This window comes from Camelus dromedarius, chromosome 10, assembly GCF_036321535.1.
Source record: "Camelus dromedarius isolate mCamDro1 chromosome 10, mCamDro1.pat, whole genome shotgun sequence".
Classification (NCBI taxonomy): Eukaryota; Metazoa; Chordata; class Mammalia; order Artiodactyla; family Camelidae; genus Camelus; species Camelus dromedarius.
In genome coordinates, this window is record NC_087445.1 from 41,822,133 (window position 1) to 41,842,694 (window position 20,562).

Here is a 20,562-nt window from a genome sequence, read left to right on the forward strand (position 1 = left end):
GGCTGCAACAGCTACTTAATACTCAGGTGAATCTTGTTGATAGGGAAAGACTCAATTTCATTCTAGAGGGTCTGTCCCAGAAGGCAGCTGGGCATTTGTAGATGTTCTGAAGCTATATATATGATCAAAAATACGTATCATTTGTATAACATCTAGAATAATATTTGACCAAATATCTACATACTGCGACCCAGTCAGGTTGCTATAAAATTAATCATAGTTTTTAAGATGAGTCTTATGCTGGTCTAAAGATTTTAGTCTAAATTTGCAACTCACAGAGTTTTGAGTTAATGTGTTGAGTTCTTTAAGTGGACTTAAGCATGATACGTCATCATTTAAGCCTCAGCTTATAAAATCAGGGTTATATTCTTTACACCTAGGACTTTTATGAGGTTCAGCTAAAATAATTCATGTAAAACATATTGTAAAATATTTTCCACTATATAAGTTTATTTTTTTTGATTATTCTATATTTGTAAATCGAGGTACTTACTAACCAAAAAGTACAAAACAGCTACAATAATAATTAAAAGATAGAAGTTCATTTTAAAGGTTAAAATTAGTAAGTTAATTGCTACATTCATGACAAAAAAAGTTCATTCATAGCTTCATTGGTATTGGTATTTAATTTAGTTCTGTATTTTAAAAGCTACTAAATACACATGATCATTTAGAAAATGCAATGTTCATTTAGTAGAATTGTCTGATATGTTAAAGTTTGGTTTTGTAAAGGTTTGACATGAAAGTCATTTTTTTGGTATGAGAATTTTTAACTACGTGAAATAGTTATGTTAAAATGGGTAAATCTTATTTTTTTAACAGTTCATTCTTAGTCAAGAAGATATAACAATTATTTTTAAAACATTATATGGCAATATATGGTATGAAGATGGTGGTAGTGCCTCAAATGCAGGAATAAAAGATCAGTCTAGTGTTACTAGTGGAATTACTCATGCTTCACACCGTACAGGAGGTATGTTCTTAACCTTAAATTAGTCCCCACCCCCTAGTTTCTTCTTTCCTTCCAGCCTTCTTTCCATTCCCCCTAGTTCTAGTTTTGGGTAAACTAAGATTTATATATCTTTTCTATTTAGCTAATTCCGTTCAGGTATTTCTAATTTGTTTATTCATTCTGTTGACTTTTTTCTTAATTCAAAATTCCTAGTCTTGTAACAAAATTCCTTAGTATATGTTTATTCTTATCTCAACTTTCCTATAATTCCTTATTTTCAATTTTTCTCCTCTTCCCCCATCTTCTCCCTTATTCCTAGTGCAGCATATATTCCAGATGGAGTATTTTATATTGATATTAGGAGTATCAGAATATTAGAGTTGTTAAGAGAGAATGATTATTAGTAAATGATGGATTTCAACAAATATTTGAAAGATGGATGGATGGAATAGAACAGAGGAAACTGTAACTCAGAAGGAGACTGCATCCAATGTTGGATTTAATTTGCTATGTGGAACCCTGACTAGGTTCTAAGTTGAGCACCAGCACATACAGCAAATTGGGTTAATTAGAACTTCTGGGATGATTTTGTTTTGTAAGAATAAAATTCTCCTCATTCTGGCATTTTGGGGGAACCCCAAACCTGCCTACCTCGAACTTAAACTTATTAGTTCACAAGACTCATGTGTAAAGCCCTGAAATATTACATAGTTTTTTCAGTCAGAATCCTAGCCCAGAAACAACCTTACATTAATTACATTATAGGAAATTCCATTCTTACTAGCTAGAATAACCAACCCAGTCCTCTGTTGTTAAATATTAATGATCAGACATGAAGAAAATCACAAGAACCTAAGTGTGAAAGCAACCAAGATAAACAGAATAGTGTTTCCTGAATGAATCAGAAATAATTGAGGGAACAAGAGAGAATGTGAACAAACAGAAAACAAACTCTCATAATCAGAGGATTTTGAGAATATAAAATGAATCCTACCATCACTACCTTTTGCCTTCCCAACATAAGAGTTACTGGAAACTAAAATTATGATTGCTGAAACTTTAAAACAAAACAGTTGCACTAAGCATGGGGTTAGAATGTGAGTACTGAGTTGTAATATATATATTACTGAATATATCAATCTCCTGTAACATCGAGGAAAAATAAAGACAGAAATGGAGAATGATTTAGAGTGATGGAGCTTTAGTTCAAAAAGTCCAATTCCAGAATAATAAATATTTTAGGAGAAAGACTGAGAAAATGGAAGAGAAGAATCTTTCAAAGAAGTAATAGAAGAAAACCCTCCAGGGCTAAGTAAATACTGAAACAAATTCTTGGATATAAATAATCTACCAAGTTTCAAGCCAATCAAAGACTCCTTATGCAAACACATTTTTATGAAATGTCATAACAACAAAGGTAAAATTTTTAGTTTAGGAAAAAACCAGGATGCCTATTAGAGGCTTGGGGGAAAGGGGACTGGAATCAGACTTATCATTAGTGAAACTTGGTGGGATGGGTTGGGATGGATGGAGGATAAAAGACAATGGAGTAATATAGCCAAATTTCTAAGGAAGATGGTTTTGAAGTTAAGGGTATATATATGGCAAAACCAACATCCAAATGGGAAAAGAATATTCAGATTTCCAGTGACTCAAAGTTTGCTTTCTTTTACCCATTCCTAAAGAAATTACAGGTATACCTCATTTTATTGTGCTTCTCAGATACTGCGTTTTTTAACTGATTGAAGGTTTATGGCAGTTGTGACTTGAGCAAGTCTGAGTGCCATTTTTCCAATAAAATTATTTTTAATACATGTACATTTTTTAAAACTTAATGCTGCTGTACTCTTAATAGACTACAGTATAGAGTAAACATTGTTTTTATATGTACTGGGAAATCAAAAATTTGTGTGACTCGCTTTGATGTGATACTGATTTTATTGCATTGGTCTGGAACTGAACCTGCAGTATCTTTCATGTATGCTGGTAGTTTGAAAATATATTCTAGCAAAGCAAACAAGGAATCTGGGAAATAGGAAAACATAGGATCCAAAAACAATAGACTTACCCAGGAGGGCATTAAAAAGGAATCCCAAAATTATCTGTGTTACTGGGCTAGAAGGACTTGGGAAAGAGGAGTTTCAGAATGCTTTAAGAAAAAAAGGGAAGAATGTCTTAAAGAAGAAAAATATATAAATTCTATGTAATATGTAGAATGAGTTAATTATACTACGTAAGGAAATGGGAGAATGAGGAATTAATTAGCTATATTATATGGATGAGGAAGACATGTATTCTGTTCCTAAGAAGGGAGAAATATGTACTATATATTCTGGTACAGAAGTGAAGTGGACTAAATTTTGCATGATTTTGAGCCATCTTTAGAATGTGTGAAGAGATTCTCTCTGCTGTTTTGAGAGATACACAAGTTGTGATGTTGTAGCAGCAGAAGAAATATAATAAGCTATTAGTCTCTTAATTTAAAATTATTACATAGCCATAGTTAAACAACACATGGAAGACTTACTATGTAAATAAGTATGTAAGTGTTGTTAACTGTTAAGGTAGAAATAATGACATATATGACCAAAGTTGGAAAGAGGAAGATGGGACAGGTAGAGGAAATGATAAGGACTTAAGTAGAGAGGAGTATAAAGCCAATGTCTAAAATGGATGGAAAAAATAAACATTTAAATATATTACTGTTTTAATCCTTTTCTTCTGGAAATGTTTACACGTACATCAAAGTAGAAGGAATAAGGTAATGAGCCTACAGGTATCCATTACCCAATTTCAACACTTAGTATCATGTGGCTGCTTTTATTACTGCCAAAATTCTCCTCTTTTTCTTCCCCCAACTCCCAGCCCACTAGATAATTTTAAAGCAAATCTCAGATGTTACACCTTTAATTACTATTCATCTATAAGCAGTGTGAACTTTACTTTTTGAATATAGTCATAGTAACATCATCACCCCTAAAACATTTGCAATACTCCCTTTAAAACATGTAAATATCTAGTTAACTTCAAAAAATCTAGTTAACTTCATATTTTTTCCTGATTGTCTCATAAATTTCTCTTTACAAGTTTTTCTAAATAAGTTTGAACGAATTAATGCACAAATAAAATGAAATAAATTTAGATGTGTGTTACTAATAACAGCTTCAGAATATATTCAGCAAAAATTGACAGCTAGAGGAGGAAATAAATACACATATACAAAATCGTAGTAGATTACTTAGCACATCACTCTTAGTTAATTGATAGACTATAGACAAAAGAAATCAAAATATAGAACATTTGAATACTGTTAACAAGCTTGACCTAGTTAACATTAATATACTTCACTCAACAATTGCAGAATACACTTTTTTTTAAGATCTCCTGGAATATTCACAAAAATAAACCATTTGGGGGGGCCATAAGGTTTTCTGACCAAATGGAATTAAGTTAGAAATCAGTAGCAATGGGATGTCTAAAAAGCTTGAAATATTTGGACATTAAATAATTTTGAAATAACAGATGGTTCCATAAAGAAAGGAGACGGAAAATCAGAGAATTATTTAAACTGGAAGATAATGAACATAAAACATGTCAAAAGTTGTGGAATGCAACTAAAGCAGTGCCGAAAGAAATTTGGTGCCATAAAGGATTGTACTGGGAAAGAATAAGAGTTAAAAATCAAAGATCAAATCTTTCACTTCAGAAAACTAGAAGAAGAAGAGCAAATCAAACTAAAAATAAAGGCAGTGATACAGAAAACAGTAAAAATCAATGAAAAAGAAACAAACAGTAGAAAAAAATAACAGTGAAAAATCATTTTCATTGGAAAGACTAATAAAAATTGATAAATTCTTAGCAAGACTGGTGAGAGAAAATGAATGATAAATATCAGAATTAAATAGATTAACTGGCTGTAATATAGTTTTATGAATTTATTGCACTGATGCTATAAAATCTGGACTTCGTGGTAATCTGTCCCTAAATAAGTGTTGTTTTCTCTTCTTCAGTGTTACTGTAAACAGTGACACCCATGTAGCATATGTTTGACTTTTCTTCTTTAATGTTTCATGTGAAAACTACAAACTACCTTAATTTACATGTTTCCTCATTGTAAATAAGCTTTTCTTCCTATCCAGATTTTTTTTGTGTATGTGTGTTTTACCGGTTAAATGCTTTTGTAGTTTAATCCTGTATTATCTCTTTTACTTTGTTTTGTGTATAGGGAAAATTAAAAAGTTGGAATCTCCCCCAAAAAAGCTAATTACGCTAACACAGCATGCTAATTATGTTGTTAAGAATTTGTATAGCTGTGTCATGAGGGATATTCGTGTGTGATACTCTTTTCTTTAAGTGGCTTTTTCTGTTTTGGTTTTTGGTACCAGGGTAATGCTTGCTTTCTAAAATGCATTAGGAAGTGTTACTTTTTCTAAGTGTGATATTGACTACATAGAAAACCCTAAGAAGTCTTCAACAAATTCCTAGAATTAAGAAATCAATTTAGCATTTTTAACAAGATACTATGTTAATATGTAAATATCAGTTGTATCAGTGACAATTAAGAAATAAAATTAAAACTATTTTCAATAATGTCAAAAAATAATATACTTAGGAAGAAGTTTAACGAAATTATATGAGACTGTTACACTGAAAAATACCAAATACTGATGAGAAGAACTAAGTGACTTAAATATATGAAGAGATATGCCATGTTTGTGCATTGAAAAATCTCATTGTTAAAATCTCAGTATTGTTTAAATGTCACTTCTCACCATGTTGATTCATAGATTCAACATAATCCCAATCAAACTTTAACAGAAATCAAAAAATTACTTAAAAAATTATATAGAAATGCTAAGGATGGAGCCATTTATATATATGTATGTATGTATGTATATATATCTGTGTATACACTATATATACAGAGAAAGAAGAACAAAGACATACACTGTCGAATTTCACAATTTATAGTAAATCTTCAATAATTAAGTCGGTATGGATATAGCATAGCATAGAAAAATAGATTTATGAAACAGAATAGAAAGTCCAGAAGATATACAAGTAAACTTACTTTCAACAAGGACTAGACAATAGGGAAAGGATGAACTTTTTAACAAATGGGGCTGTTGGCAACTAGGTAAATGTAGGAAAAATTGAACCTTGTCCCTTCACATCATACACAGAAATTAATTTGAGATGGATAAAAGGCATATATTTGAAAGCAAAAACTTTTAAACTTCTGGAAGAAAGCATGAAAGAATATCTTCATAGGATAGCCAAAGATTTCTTGGGTAGGTACAAAAGCTCTAATCATGAAAGGAAAACTTTATAAAGTAGACTTCAAAATGTTAAACTTCTGCTCATCAGAAGATAGTATTAAGATTGTGAAAAGTTAAGCTTCAGACTAGGAGACACATTCATGATACATGTATCTGACCTTATCCTTTTATCTAGAATACATGAGAACTCCTTGAAATTAGGAACTTTTTAAAAAATGAAATAATGACCAGAAGATTTGGCTACTTGGGAAAAGATATGTTAAATGGACAGTAAGCACATGAAAAGGTGCTAATACAGTTATTTTTCAGGAAAACTTCAGTTTACCAAACTAAAGTTTAAAAGGCTGACACCACCAAATGTTGATGAGAATGTGAAACAGCTGAAACTCTCAAATATTGCTGTCAGAAATGTGAAATAATATTAACTATTTTTGAGAGTTTGGCAATTAATATACACCTACTCTATAACAAGCAATTACAGGCCCAAGTTTTTACCCACACCCCACTCCAAAATAAGTGCATATGTACACAAAATTACTTACCTTGTAATATATGCAGATTTATCCATAATAGTTCAAATCTGGAAATAACCCATATGTTTTTTGATACTAGAATGGATGAATTGTTTATTTTTCATACTGTGTATTTTCATAGAATGCATTTTCAGAGTGCATCAGAAAGAATGAGCTACTGAAACAAAATAACATGTCAGTTGAAAGAAACTAAACATGAAAGAGTATGATATATTACTTCATTTATACAGAATTTAAGAACAAACAAAACTCATCTAAGGTGATTGAAATTAGAATGGTAGGAAAAAGGGAACTTTCTGGAGTGATACGAATGTTCAGTATCTTTATTGGAGTGTTAATGACATGAACGTATACATTCATCAGATCTCATTGAATTTTTCAGATAAGATCTGTGTATTTCAGTGATACAAATTTTGCCTAAAGTAAAAAAATAAGCTACCTGGCATGGTGGTACTTGTTTCTGGAGTCAGGTAAAACAAGAATTAGGAATTGCTGTGTTTTTATTATATGTCCATTTAATACATACCATGTGTATATAATATGTTGTTTATATAAAATTTAGAGAAAATTAAATTTTGGATCCTTTTGCTTAGTGGAATGATTTTTCTAAATGTCATCTAATTTATCTTGTTTGGTTTTATTTTTTGAAATAAAATTTAAATTCCAAACTAATATACCACATACTCTAGTACACGATTTATACATGCTATTTTGCTTAATTTGCAAAACAAACTCAGTGGTTACTTCTCTTATTCCCATTTTACAAAAATTAAACCAAGAGCTTTTTAAAAATAAACCAAGAGCTTAATTAATACTCCCATGTTTTTATGTAATGAATGCTAAGCCAGGAGTTAGTGAGTTCAACATCTAAATTGTTAAATCTTAAAAGTTTTTTGAAAAACATTATATTATACCCATTTATTTAATAATTCACTTAAATCTATTTCAACGCTATTTTAGTGAGTTCCACTATCTGACTTTTTTCTTTTATCCAATAACTTTAATTTTTCCAAGGAACAACTGTAGTGACAGCTGCTGTGGTGGAAGTACATTCACGTCCTTCTCAAATTAAGACAACACTAAATATGAGTTTCAAAACTGATTATCTTACCATGGCACTGTATAGTCCGGGTCCTAAACAGGTAAGTTGAAGAAGAAAAGAAAATATATTTTCACTTGGTGAAAATTATATAGGCAAATGTCTATTAAAATAGCATTTGTGAGTATTTCATGTATATTTTGGCGTATATCTGTTCCTCAGAAAAGTTATTGATCTTTTTGCTTTAATAATAAAATAATTTAGCCATTTCCCTTTTAAAATGAATTATCTTTCCTATAGCCAGTGATATGAAGAATAAATTTTTTAATTAAAGTTAATATTCTTTTGCCTTTCATTATGAGCACTTTGGAGATAGAGAATGTAGTAGTTTATATCTTAAAACGTGTTTTACATTTGTTTTTGTGTCAAATTTTGATTGATTTCCTCTTCCACAGACTTCCTTCACAGATATTCGTGATCCTTCTCTGAATCTTGCTGAATTTAAGTTGGAGAATATTATAAGTACTTTAAAAATGTATACAGATGACTCAACGTTTTCTTCCTTCTCATTAAAGAACTGTATTTTAGATGACAAAAGGCCTCATGTCAAGAAGGCGACTCCTAGGTAATAGTGTTCTGAGATTTTACTTGAGAAATGGTTGATAGAATTTATTCCCAAAGTTGCATGTTCATTTTCTGGGTACATCCTAAGGTCCTCGGAGATTCAGTGCAATTGAGTTCGTGGTTCTAAGTCAACATTTAAAATACCCTGGTTCAATCTGCCCTCTTAGCGCAGCAGGCAGCGCATCAGTCTCATAAAATACCCTGGTTCAGTTATGTGCTTTTCTTACTGAGTGTTTGATTGATTGGGTAAATAGAAATGATCAATGCAATTAAATTGGTTTTTAAGTTAATCTGTATTATCTAAATTATTAATCCATGCAAACTGTAATGGGAAACATGAAAAATTGAGAAGAAAAAATATGCTGAGATTGAAAATTCTGATAATTTCTTAAGGATGTACTTCCTAATTTATGAAACATTTGTGCTCTTGAAGTCTGTAAGTCTGTGGTTTGGAGTACGCTGTGAACTTCCTTGGAGAAATGACTTTCAGAGTGTTGGTTTGCTGTCCATGAAGGGGATAAGAGATCTTTGAATTTTATTGATGTGTTTGGTTTATTTGTAATATACTCATAGGAATTGTTATTATGGTGTTTTTTCAGAATGATAGGACTGACAGTTGGGTTTGACAAAAAGGACATGATGGATGTACGGTATAGGAAAGTCAGAGACGGATGGGTGGCTGATTTAGTCCTTCAAGAAATGTATATTTGTGCAAGTGTGGAATTTCTCCTGACCGTTGCAAATGTCTTTCTTGAGGCCTACACCACAGGCACTGCTGTAGAAACCAATGTTCAAACATGGCCTGCTAAAGAAGAAGGTTAGTTATTGGCTGAAATATTTGATATCTGTGTTATGAAAGTGCTGTAATAGCTCTTACCTTGATTAACCTTCTAGATGATGAAGTTAAGTGGATTAATAAGTTAAAAATCTTTATTTTTCAGAGGTTAAGAGGAAAACTTAAATGTATTTTCTGATAGGATATACAGTTTGCATATTTTTCAAGGTGTAAATATATATTGGGCTTAAAAATTATGAGATCTATATTAAAATAAGTAATTGTACTTTTCTGAAGACAATATTTTGAAAGAATTTGTTGGAGGTAATCAAGGAGAAGGAATAACAAATCAGCCACTACTTCTCATACTTAAAGATAGTACTTTAACTTAAAATCCTCTTTTATTTTTGTTATATTTATAGTTTTCTACTATCTTTTACATATTTCATTCATTGTGGTATAGTGAAAACTGTCAAGCAGAGAATTGGAAACTAGATTTATTTCCAGGTCTTCCATTAAATGGTGGAGTTTTTTCCCCCACATTTTAAAATGTTCTATGGCTATAGCTTCTTCAAATCTTGTACTCAAAAGAGTTGCACTAAATTTCTTTGGGACCTAAGATTTTTTCATTTTACTTTTTACTTAGGCTTAGTGTTTTCCTGTAAATAATAATTTTTGATAAATAATAAATATTTATAGCTATTTTAAAACGTTTTTATTTCTATTTTAGTGCCTATACAGGAATCAGAGAAGTGGGAAATTAATGTCCTTATTAAAAATCCTGAAATTGTGTTTGTGGCTGATATGACAAGAAATGATGCTCCTGCCTTAGTCATTACAACACAGTGTGAAATTTGTTGGAAAGGTGACTTTGAAAATAATACAATGACTGCTGCCATTAAAGATCTCCAAGTCAGAGCATGCCCATTTCTTCCAGTCAAGAGAAAAGGAAAAATCACTACTGTGAGTTTACTATTTAATCATCTACTTAATTGTAAGCTATATTGTATATAGTGTATACCACTTTAGGAAACTGCCTACATACTTTACAACTTTTCTCTGTAAAATACCTTCTTTCTGCTTGGAGAGCCTAGATTATTATTACACCATCTTTGAAACTTTGTCATTTTTCCAGTTTTCCTCATTGTTTTATCTATTTGTAGGAATAATCACACTAAGAAGTTGCTTTTTTCTTGACACTTCTAAATTAAGATTCTATTCTGAGTTTCTAATCAATTCTGCACTGCATTTAAGCCTTTGAGACTTTCTACCAATTTTTTGTTGTGTTGTTTCGATTTTATTATTTTTAATTTTCTTCCCCCTCTGGACATTTTTGCTCAGATGTGTTTTTGCTTTTCTCCCATATGGCTTATTTGAAGTATCAGCTATTTGCTTTGACAACTTCACATTTGTATTTTATTTTTTACTACCTCTTGGACTTCCTCTTCTTCATAACTGTTTAAAATTAATTTCTTCAAAGACATCTTTTCAAGTTAACTATCTGACTTCTAGTACTCTTACTAAACACTAATAAAAATGGTTAGGTTTCTACAGGAATAATAGAAGTATAAATATTATCAACAGAAATGTAAGATGTGATTTTGTCATAAGTAAATACGTGTATATTGGTTAGGATATAGGGTGGACTGTCTCCCTAGTTTTCAAGGCTGATGGCTCACCCCTAAGCAAAGAGAGGAAATAGAAAATGGAGGGCATACTGATTCTCTTTTAGGTTATGACTCAGAAATTTAACATATATTTCTTCTGTTCATATCCTTTTGGCTTGAATATAGCTGTACGGCCACCCTTATCTGCAACAAAAGTTTGGAGAAGGTGGTCTTTTTTTTTTTTTTTTTTTTTTTTTGAGCTACCTTAGGCTCAGCTAAAACTTCTCTTACTGAAGAAGAAAAAGAGAACAGGTATGAGGTGGCATCTAGAGGTTCTTCTCACAGTCCACTCAAAGATTTCTTCCTTTGTCCACAAAAGTAATCCATACTTGTCTTTGTTCAACCATAGAACATACTCACTTCTTCCAAGAGAAGAATTACATGTTACATATATTATATGTTATAGGTGTACAATATAGTGATTCACAATTTTTACAGATTATACTCTATTTATAGTTATTTTAAAATATTGGCTATATTCTTCATGCTATACAATATGTCCTTGTAGCTTATTTTATACCTAATAGTTTGTACCTATTAATCCTTTACCTCTCTATTGCCTCCCTCACCACTGGTAACCAGTAGTTTGTTCTCTCTGTGAGTCTGCTTTTTTTTGTTGTTATATTCACTACTTTGTTGTATTTTTTAGATTCTACATTCAAGCAATATCATATAGTATTTGTCTTTCTCTGACATATTTCACTTAGCATAACAACTTCCAGATCCATCCATGTTGCTGCAAATGCCAAAATTTTATTCTTTTTAAGCTAAGTAGTGTTTCATTGTGTATATATACCACATCCTCTTGATCCATTTGTCTGTTGATGGACACTTAGGTTGCTTCCGTATCTTGGCAGTTATAAACAATGTTGCTGTGATCATTGAGGTGCGTGTATCTTTTCAAACTAGTGTTTTTGTTTTCTCCGGATATATGCCCAGGAGTGGAATTGCTGGATCATGTGGCAAGTCTGTTTTCAGTTTTTTAAGGAATCTGCACACTCTTCTCCATGGTGGTGGCTGCACAAATTTACATTTCCACCAACAGTGTACAAGGGTTCCCTTTTCTCCAGATCCTCACCTACATTTGTTATTCGTATTCTTTTTGATGATAGCCATTCTGACAGGTGTGAGGTGGTATCTCACTGTGGTTTTGATTTGCATTTCCCTGGTGATTAGCAGTGCTGAGCATCTTCTCATATGCCTGTTGGCCATCTGCCTTTCGTCTTTGGAAGAATGTCTATTCAGTTCTTCTGCTCATTTTTTAATCAAATTTTTTTTTGACGTTGAGTTTTGTGAGATGTTTATACATATTGGATATTTAACTCCTTATTGGTCATATCACTTGCAAATATTCTCCCATTCAGTAGGTTGTTTTTCATTTTGTTAGTGGTTTCCTTTGCTCTGCAAAAGCTCTTGAGTTATATTAGGTCTCATTTGTTTATTTTTGCTTTTATTTCCTTTGCTTTGTGGAAGGGATCGAAAAAATAATGCTGCAGTCTATGTCAAATAGTGTTCAAGTGTTCTGCAAGTCTTCCTCTAAGAGTTTTATAGTAGTGGTCTTACATTTAGGTCTTTAATCCATATTGAGTTTATTTTTGTATATGGTGATAGAGTGTTCCAGTTTCCTTCTTCTACATTAAGCAGACTTTTTAAAAATAGGACTTTACAACTTGTAGGTGGATTGTTGCTTTCCCACAAGTTTCTTCCTTCACAGATGGAAACAAGTCTAAAAATGGGATATCTTTAAGTGGGCATCCATGTAAGGGAAACATTTATGATTATAGGAGATTTTGAAACAGAAGTCTAAAAAGGGATATCTTTAGCTGGGCATCCATATAAGGGAAACATCTATGATTATAGGAAATTTTGAATAGGAATCTTTGAAAAGATTATTTACGGTCAACTAGATGTTTTAGCAACGTATATTTTAGGGGGGAGGGTGTAGCTCAAGCAGTATAGTGCATGCTTAGCATGCCTGAGGTTCTGGGTTCAATCCCCAGCACCTCCTCTAAAAATAAATAAGTAAACCTAACAACCTTCCCCTACCAAAAAAAAAAAAAAAAATTAGGAAGCTATGTATATTTTGATAAGTTGCAATTTGTTGAACTTTAATTGGTATCATAGTCATTTTATATTAGAAAAAAGTTTCTTAATTCATCATTCGTCTCTCGGGTTCATTTCATGTATGCTTATGAAAGATTCATGAACTTAAAAAAAAAGATTCATGAACTTCAAGAAGACGTATGGAGAGTGTGGTATATATACTTTTTTCCTATTAGAATTTAATTTTAGAGGATAAATGACCCTAAATTTTCACAATCATTAACATAGGATATTCTCATCTTTGCTACCTATAGACTATAAATTTACTTATGTCTGTTTCACCAATTAGGTTTTATAATAATCTTTAAAATTCTTAAATCCTTTAGGTATTTTAAATTTTCCTTTTTTAAAAGCTAAATCATGATCCAGATATATAATTTATTTTATATCTATTGTAAATAGTTGTCAGCTTTTTCATGAATTTATCTTACTCTCTAACTTTTCTAAACTTATTACTTGTACTAATATTTTTATTAATATTAGACTTAACCAAAAATCATCTGCAAAAGCTACATTCTTGTTTATTGCTTCAATGGCCACAAGGATTCATCCTCATTGTATTCCTGTGCTAAAAGCGAGGTGATAGTACTATAATTTTAATATTTTCTTTTGAATTTAAATATGAGACCCTTAGTATGTTGATAAAATTCCACATGAAATTTTGAGAGAATCTTAATCATGAATAAGTGTTGAATTTTTTTGATTGCTTACTGCTGTCTGTTGAAAAAACAATAGTAGTTTTTATTATTATGATGATAAATTACATTGATTGTCCTATGGCATACCAGCCTTACATTTATGGGTTAATCCTAAATTTGAGGATATTTTAGTTTGTTCTTGTATTCTGTTTGTTAATTAGAACTATATATAGAAGACTATATATAACTGTTCTGAAGTAGTAGGCAAGGGAGACTTCTGAGTAGAAAAGACGTTTATGCTGATGCCTGAAAGATGATGAAGTTAGTTAAACGGGAATAGAGGAGTTACCAGAGTGTGTTTCAGGTTTAAGAGATACTGTATGCAGAGTACCTGGGTTCCAGAGAGTGCAAGTTCCCAACACACATCTACCCACATACCAACATCTATCCTCTTATACCCTAACTTTTTTCTTAGTATTTAGTCATCCTCAGCTTGAAGCAGTCCTTCCCACCACCAAGGCAGTGTTTTTAAAGTAGAGAATTTATAATCAGCTCTTGTAGGCTTCTGTAGATGTTAGTTAGCTTAAGATTGCTTCTTTGGAGGGGAAGCAGTATCATCAGGAAAGAAATGCACCAGTAGTAAAAATCGTATGAGACTGGGAGCAGTATGGTGAGAGATGAGAGTAGGAAGGAGGAAAAAAAAATGATAGAAATATCAGTAAAGTCACAATGGACGTAGCTGGAGACAATAAAATCATACTAGTAGGAAAATAATTCCATTTTAAGAAATGTTTCCACATTATTAAGTTGATCTATATGGACTATATTATGGAAAATTTGACTGTAATATAGTTTTGGCATGAACATGTTTACTGTTAAGGACCAGCTGCATTTTTAATTCTAGGTAGCTTAATTAGACTTGAAAATATAGGAATTGGCTAAGGATCAAAGCACACCTTCATGTTTATTTGGATGAAGGAACTATTTAAAAAGCCAATTAAAAATTTCCAAGTTATAAGAAATTTTTATATGTGTTTATAATAGTATTTTTGTTTTTATTTTTTGCCTTCTCTAAAAAGACAAAATAACACAAATTTTATGTTTAAAGTCTTAGATTATATATTGCAATGTGGTTACAATATTCTATCCCTGAAGTTTAAAGAAATAATATACTGAATATTTAAGTCATGTACCAGTTGATCTTTCTGATTTATTAGAATAGTAGTAGATTTTGATGTGCTTTCTTTGGAGAATAGGTTTAGAGGTTATATATATATATTTTTTTGATTTATTTTCCATCTTTAATGTAGGCAGAATTCCAAGATGGCTTTCAAGATTTCTGCCTCCTGTTGCATGTGCTCAGTATGGTCTCCTTCCCTTGAGTGTGGACAGGACCAATGAATATAGTTAGATTGCTAATCATTTAACTTTAACAAAGAGAGATTCTCAGTGGACCTAACCTAATTTTTAAAATGGTGAAACATCAGAGAGATGCTTTTCTGTGGCCTTGAAGGAGCCAACTGCCATGTCAGTAAGGCCACATGTCAGGAACCTGTGAGGGACTAACAGGAGTAGAAAGTAGTCCCTGGCCAAAAGTTGGCAAGCAAATGGAAATCTCAGGCCTGGGCCACAAAGAAATGAATTCAGCCAACAACATGAAGGAGCTTGGGAACAGATCTTTCCCTAGTCAAGCCTCTAGACGAGGACACAGCACCCTGACATCTGATTTCAGTGAGATTCCTGACCCCTGAAAATGGGTAGATAATAAATTTGTGGTATTCTAAGCCACTAATTGTGTGGTGATTTGTTGTATGTGGCAATAGGAAACAAATACAGATTTTTGTATATAAGTAGTATGCTGTTGTAGCAGTTATTTAAAATGTGGGGGCAGCTTTGGAACTGGGAAGTAAGCAGAGAAATGTAGAAGTTGGAGGAATGTTGAAGAGAATGATAGAGAAAGCCTAAGTTAGTTGAACTCTCTTGGTAGAAATATGGTCATTTAAGAATGCTGCCAGTGAGGGCTCAGAAGGAAGTAAAGGACATGTTATTGGAAGTAGGGGGATGGCTTGATTTGCACTGACAGAAAGCTTTGCTAATTGTGTCTTGGAGTTATGTGAAAAGGAGAACTTGTAAGTGACAAACATAGGTATATAGCTAAGGAGATTTCCAAGCTGCCTGATTTGAAGGTTCTGTCTGGTCTCTTATTGTTTATAGAAAAAATGCTAGAGCAGAGAGATAAATTTGAGGGGAAACAGTTAAAACAAAAAGAACCAGAACTTAATGACTTTGATAATTCTCAGCCTTCCAAATAGCATATGGTGCTACAAGTCAGAAATGTGCCATAAGTGTAGCACAGAGAAAAGAATATGTAATTGCATAACTTTTTGCTAAACCTCAGATTATAAAGTCATAGAGTAATCAGTCACACAAAGGGCCCTTTCAAGAGATTAATGTGTGTTTCACAGATCTTTTCAATCAAACCAGAGGAGGGCCTCTGGGAATCATAAGGATGTCTTCCCTTAACCATATGAGCAGAAAGCCATGATCATCTAAAAAAGATCTGTGAATGCAGCTTAAATGAAATGAAACCTCATAAAATGTATAGAAAGCCATCAAGGTCCTTGAGAAAATTGTTTTAGGAGAAACACTGCGAGCATGGACTGAGAGAGACAGAGTATAAAATAGAGACTCTTGGACCCCTCAAAATTCTACTGACAGGAAGCAGGATGATATAACTACTCAAATTTGTGCTACCTTTTTTGAAAAAAGGAAGGCTATCTCAGAGAGTGCAGTTGAAAGCCACAGAGAATTATTCGTAGACTTTGAATCTAATCAAGAAACTCTTACCTGGCTGGATTTCAAAACTGCTTTGGGCTAGTGTTGGGCTACACCTTGCAGACCTAAAAGGCTTGTACTCACCCCTCTTCAAGATGAAGAAAGAGCCCGGAGTTAGTGACAGAGACATCAATGATTTAATGGATAGGGAGAGATTACATATCATAAGCAAGGTCCTGGAGTGACTCCTCACCATTGTGCAGTGGATGGTGTGCAGAACTCTGGACTACAATGGGAGAAGACTGTTAGGGACCTTAAGAGAAAGTAAATATATTTTGCATTTGGAAGGACCATGAGTAACTAAGGACTGCAGGACAGATTTATGCTTACTATAGTTAGGGAAAACTCAGTTAATTTATAATTATATTAAGAATTATTTAGTAAATCTAGTGTGTTTATAGTTTTTTCTTATCTTTTGTAGCTTGTCCTATATAGATCATTTCATTTTATAATGGAAAAATACCATGATAAAATTTTATTTTAGTACTTCAGTCTGCAGTTGAATCCACAAAAAAGAACCTGCGGATACAGACAACTAACTGTACTATTCCCTCTTTTTTTTTTTTTTTTTTGAGGTAATATTGGTATATAACATATAAGTTTCATGTATACAGTATCTTTTTTCTCCTTCTGCATACACAACAGCATGCTCACCAACAAAAATTTAGTTTTCATCATTCACCATACAGTTGACCCCTTTTACCCATTTTGTCCCCTGATCTTTGCCTCTGTAACTTCTACTCTTGTTCGCTGTATCTATATATTTGTTTTTGTTTCATTTGTTCATTTATTTTGTTTGTTTTTCACATTACATGTATAAGTGAAATCATAAGAGTATTTGTCTTTCCACATGACTTACTTCACTTAGCATAATACCCTCAAGGTCCATCCATGTTGTTGCAAATGGCAAGATAAGATTTCACCTTTTTGGCTGAGTAGTATTCCATGTATGTATATGTGTATATACACACAGCGCACACACATATTTATATGTAAACACACATACCCCATTTTCATTACCTCTTCATCTGTTGATAGGCACTTTAGATCTGTAGTGTCTTTTTAAAAAAATTAATAAAACTTGCCATTATTATAGCAACAGTGTGGGGGGGTTCCGTTTCCTCCACATACTTCCAACACTTGTTATTTCTTGCCTTTTTGATAATAGCCATTCTAATGGGTATGATGTGATATCTTACTGTGGTTTTGATTTGCATTTCCTTAATAATTAGTAATGTTGAACATCTTTTTGTGTGCCTGTTGGCCATCTGTTTATCTTTGGAAAAAGTTTATTTGGCTCCTCTGTCCAGTTTTTTTAATTGAGTAGTTTGGGTTTTTGTTGAATACTGTGCCATTTTATGTAAGGGCCTTGAACATCTTTGGATTTTAGTATATGCAGTGGGTAGAGAGAAGGTAACAGGGGACAAGTGTGTGTGTCCTGGAACCGATACCCCAGGGATACCAAGGGACTACTGTAAAATAAAATATACAATACAAGTTTTTGGGATTTTCATGTATTTAAGCATATTTAAGAAATTCTTCTACTTTGTTATATTAATATTGTTGCTAATATTTTTAGTACTTCCTGTTTATTATAAATAATAAGAGGATAATTTTAGAATGTGTTTTTTTTAATTCTTATTTTTTATTGAAGTGTCAATTTACAGTGTTAGTTTCAGGTATACAACAAGGTGATTCAATTATACATATATATATATATACACATATATGTGTATGTATAGATAGTTTCAGATTCTTTTCCATTACAGCTCACTACAAGAAATTGAATATAGTTCCCTGTGCTCTACAGTAGGTCCTTGCTGTTTATCTATTTTATATAGAGTAATGTGTATCTATTAATCCTAAACTCCTAATCTATCCCTCCCCCTGCTTCCCCCCTGGTAACCACAGTTTGTTTTCTATTTAAAAAATGTCTTATTGATTCACTTGTTTTTAATACAGTTACTTTTACTAACTTGTTTGTTATCTATTACTGGGCAAGTCTTTAAATAAAAATATTGTAAGAACAATGTTATTTTAATAGTATTGGTTGTTCTCTCATAGGTTTTGCAGCCCTGTGACTTATTCTGTCAAGCTACTCAGATAAGTACAGATCCACAGGTGATTGATTTATCAGTAAAATCACTGACACTGAAGGTAAGTTACAATATAGTCAATCATTCAGATCTGTAGTGTTTTTTAAAAAAATTAATAAAACTTAGAAATATGCCATTATTATAGCAACTTTGAATTGTTAAATAAGCAAAAAAGAAGCTGTTTTTGGAAATATTTTATAATACATAATTTTAAAATGATATTTAATATACATTTTATAGTGAATGTTTTCATATATTTTATTATTGGCAGTTGACTGCTTCTGTAGTTAACATCCCTATAGTATGTATAGTTGAAATTGAACAGTTTGATATTGACATGTAAATATTTAACAATTAAAATTAGTTACAATAATCAAAAAAAACTTCTATGGGCAAAAAATTGTATCTGCTATTTCTTGGTAGTAATGTTAGTTCAGTGTTAATTTTTCTTGATCCTTCAGTAGATATATTGAATGTTCTTTGAAGTATGTATTTTTTTAAAGTGGTGTGTATAGAATTTTTAGTTTACATTTTTCCCCTCAGGTTTCACCAGTTATCATAAATACTGTGATCACCATAACTTCAGCACTTTATACAGCTAAGGAAACCATCCCACAAGAAACTGCTGCTTCTACAGCACATTTATGGGAAAAGAAAGATACAAAGAATTTGAAAATGTGGTTTCTTGAAGAACCAGATGAAGCTGAAAAAATAGCTCCCACAACTGAATTGGTACCCAAAGGAGAGATGATAAGAATGAACATTGATTCTATTTTTATAGTTCTTGAGGCTGGAATTGGTCATAGAACCGTGCCTATGCTTTTAGCAAAATCACATTTCTCAGGGGAAGGCAAAAACTGGAGTTCTCTAATAAATCTCCACTGTCAGCTTGAGCTCGAAGTAAGCATATGTAGTATTTTTCCAGATTTTATGACAAATAATGCTACACATGAACTATTTGGGGAATCTTATTTAAACATTAAAATTGTTTATTGTATATATGATGTTGGTTCACAAAACTTTTGAAAGAAAGTTTATAAATTTATACCCTTGATACATTTTTTATGTGTACATGAGAGTACACATCCATATTGAATTTATATTTCAACTGATTTTATCAATTGATAATATTAATACACAATTGTTGAGCAGATTCAAAATTCTTAATATTAAGAATTAAATTGAATACCCTTTTTCCTTTAAAATGATACTAGACTATTTCTTAATCTCTTCTAATATAGTTTATAAAGAATTAGAAGGATATGCTTTATACTTACATATAGTGCAGAATCTTTATTACTCTCATGAGAATCAACCAAAGTCTTTCAAATTTTTGTGAGAGTCCTTTAATTGTTTATATGGAAGATACTTGCTTTGAACCAACATATATTTTGCTTTAGAATTTATCTACATGGAATCACCCCAGAGATATTTTGCTTTAAATTACTGAGTTTATGTCTAGTGGAAACTACTCTGATATTCAACCTTAATAATTATGAAAATTCATAAACTGCTGTAATATTTGAGTTGATACAAAGTTATATACTATAATAGAGGTAGAACTGACAGACTAGATTTCAGGTTTTCAAATTTTGGCTAAAATTGTATTTTGCAGAGAATTTGATCTAGGATGTCCAAGAAGTTCAGAGAATTCAAATGAGTAAACCACTCATTGAATCATATGTTACTTGCCTTCAGGGGCTTTCAAAAAGTAAGTGGAGGTAGACAGTTTAAAAATTGTCAGTAGTGTTTCATAGATGAACACGATTTTTGATGTTAAGCCCAGCCTGAAAGTCAAAGAAAGATACTTAAAAGAAAGTTTTGTCTGGATTAAATTGTGAAGACTAGACCTCGAGGATAGCCATGTAAGGAAAGCACTGAGGAAGTATGTGTAGGAAACTAACGAATGGCATGTAGACGGTTTTCATACAAAGAAGAAATAGTACAGCCAAAAGGAATGGTGGTAGGAAACAGCACGGAAGATTATTTTAGAAAATACCAGAATGCCTTATTTAAAAAAT

General features: G+C 32.0%; 1 protein-coding gene across 5 annotated transcripts in view; it reads left to right on the forward strand.

The window, feature by feature from the left end:
• The window catches only part of VPS13A (vacuolar protein sorting 13 homolog A), a 197,336-nt gene that overhangs the window by 103,994 nt on the left and 72,780 nt on the right, over nucleotides 1–20,562 (forward strand). For all 5 annotated transcript variants that reach the window (XR_010382701.1, XR_010382700.1, XM_010978070.3 and 2 more), the window contains exons 35-41: nucleotides 823–973; nucleotides 7,779–7,906; nucleotides 8,259–8,428; nucleotides 9,027–9,244; nucleotides 9,933–10,165; nucleotides 18,510–18,602; nucleotides 19,085–19,441. Coding sequence is in view for 3 of the 5 variants with exons in the window: in XM_010978070.3 (XP_010976372.1) it covers nucleotides 823–973; nucleotides 7,779–7,906; nucleotides 8,259–8,428; nucleotides 9,027–9,244; nucleotides 9,933–10,165; nucleotides 18,510–18,602; nucleotides 19,085–19,441 (1,350 nt within the window). In the remaining 2 variants the exon portion in view is untranslated. The remainder of the gene's footprint in view (nucleotides 1–822; nucleotides 974–7,778; nucleotides 7,907–8,258; nucleotides 8,429–9,026; nucleotides 9,245–9,932; nucleotides 10,166–18,509; nucleotides 18,603–19,084; nucleotides 19,442–20,562) is intronic.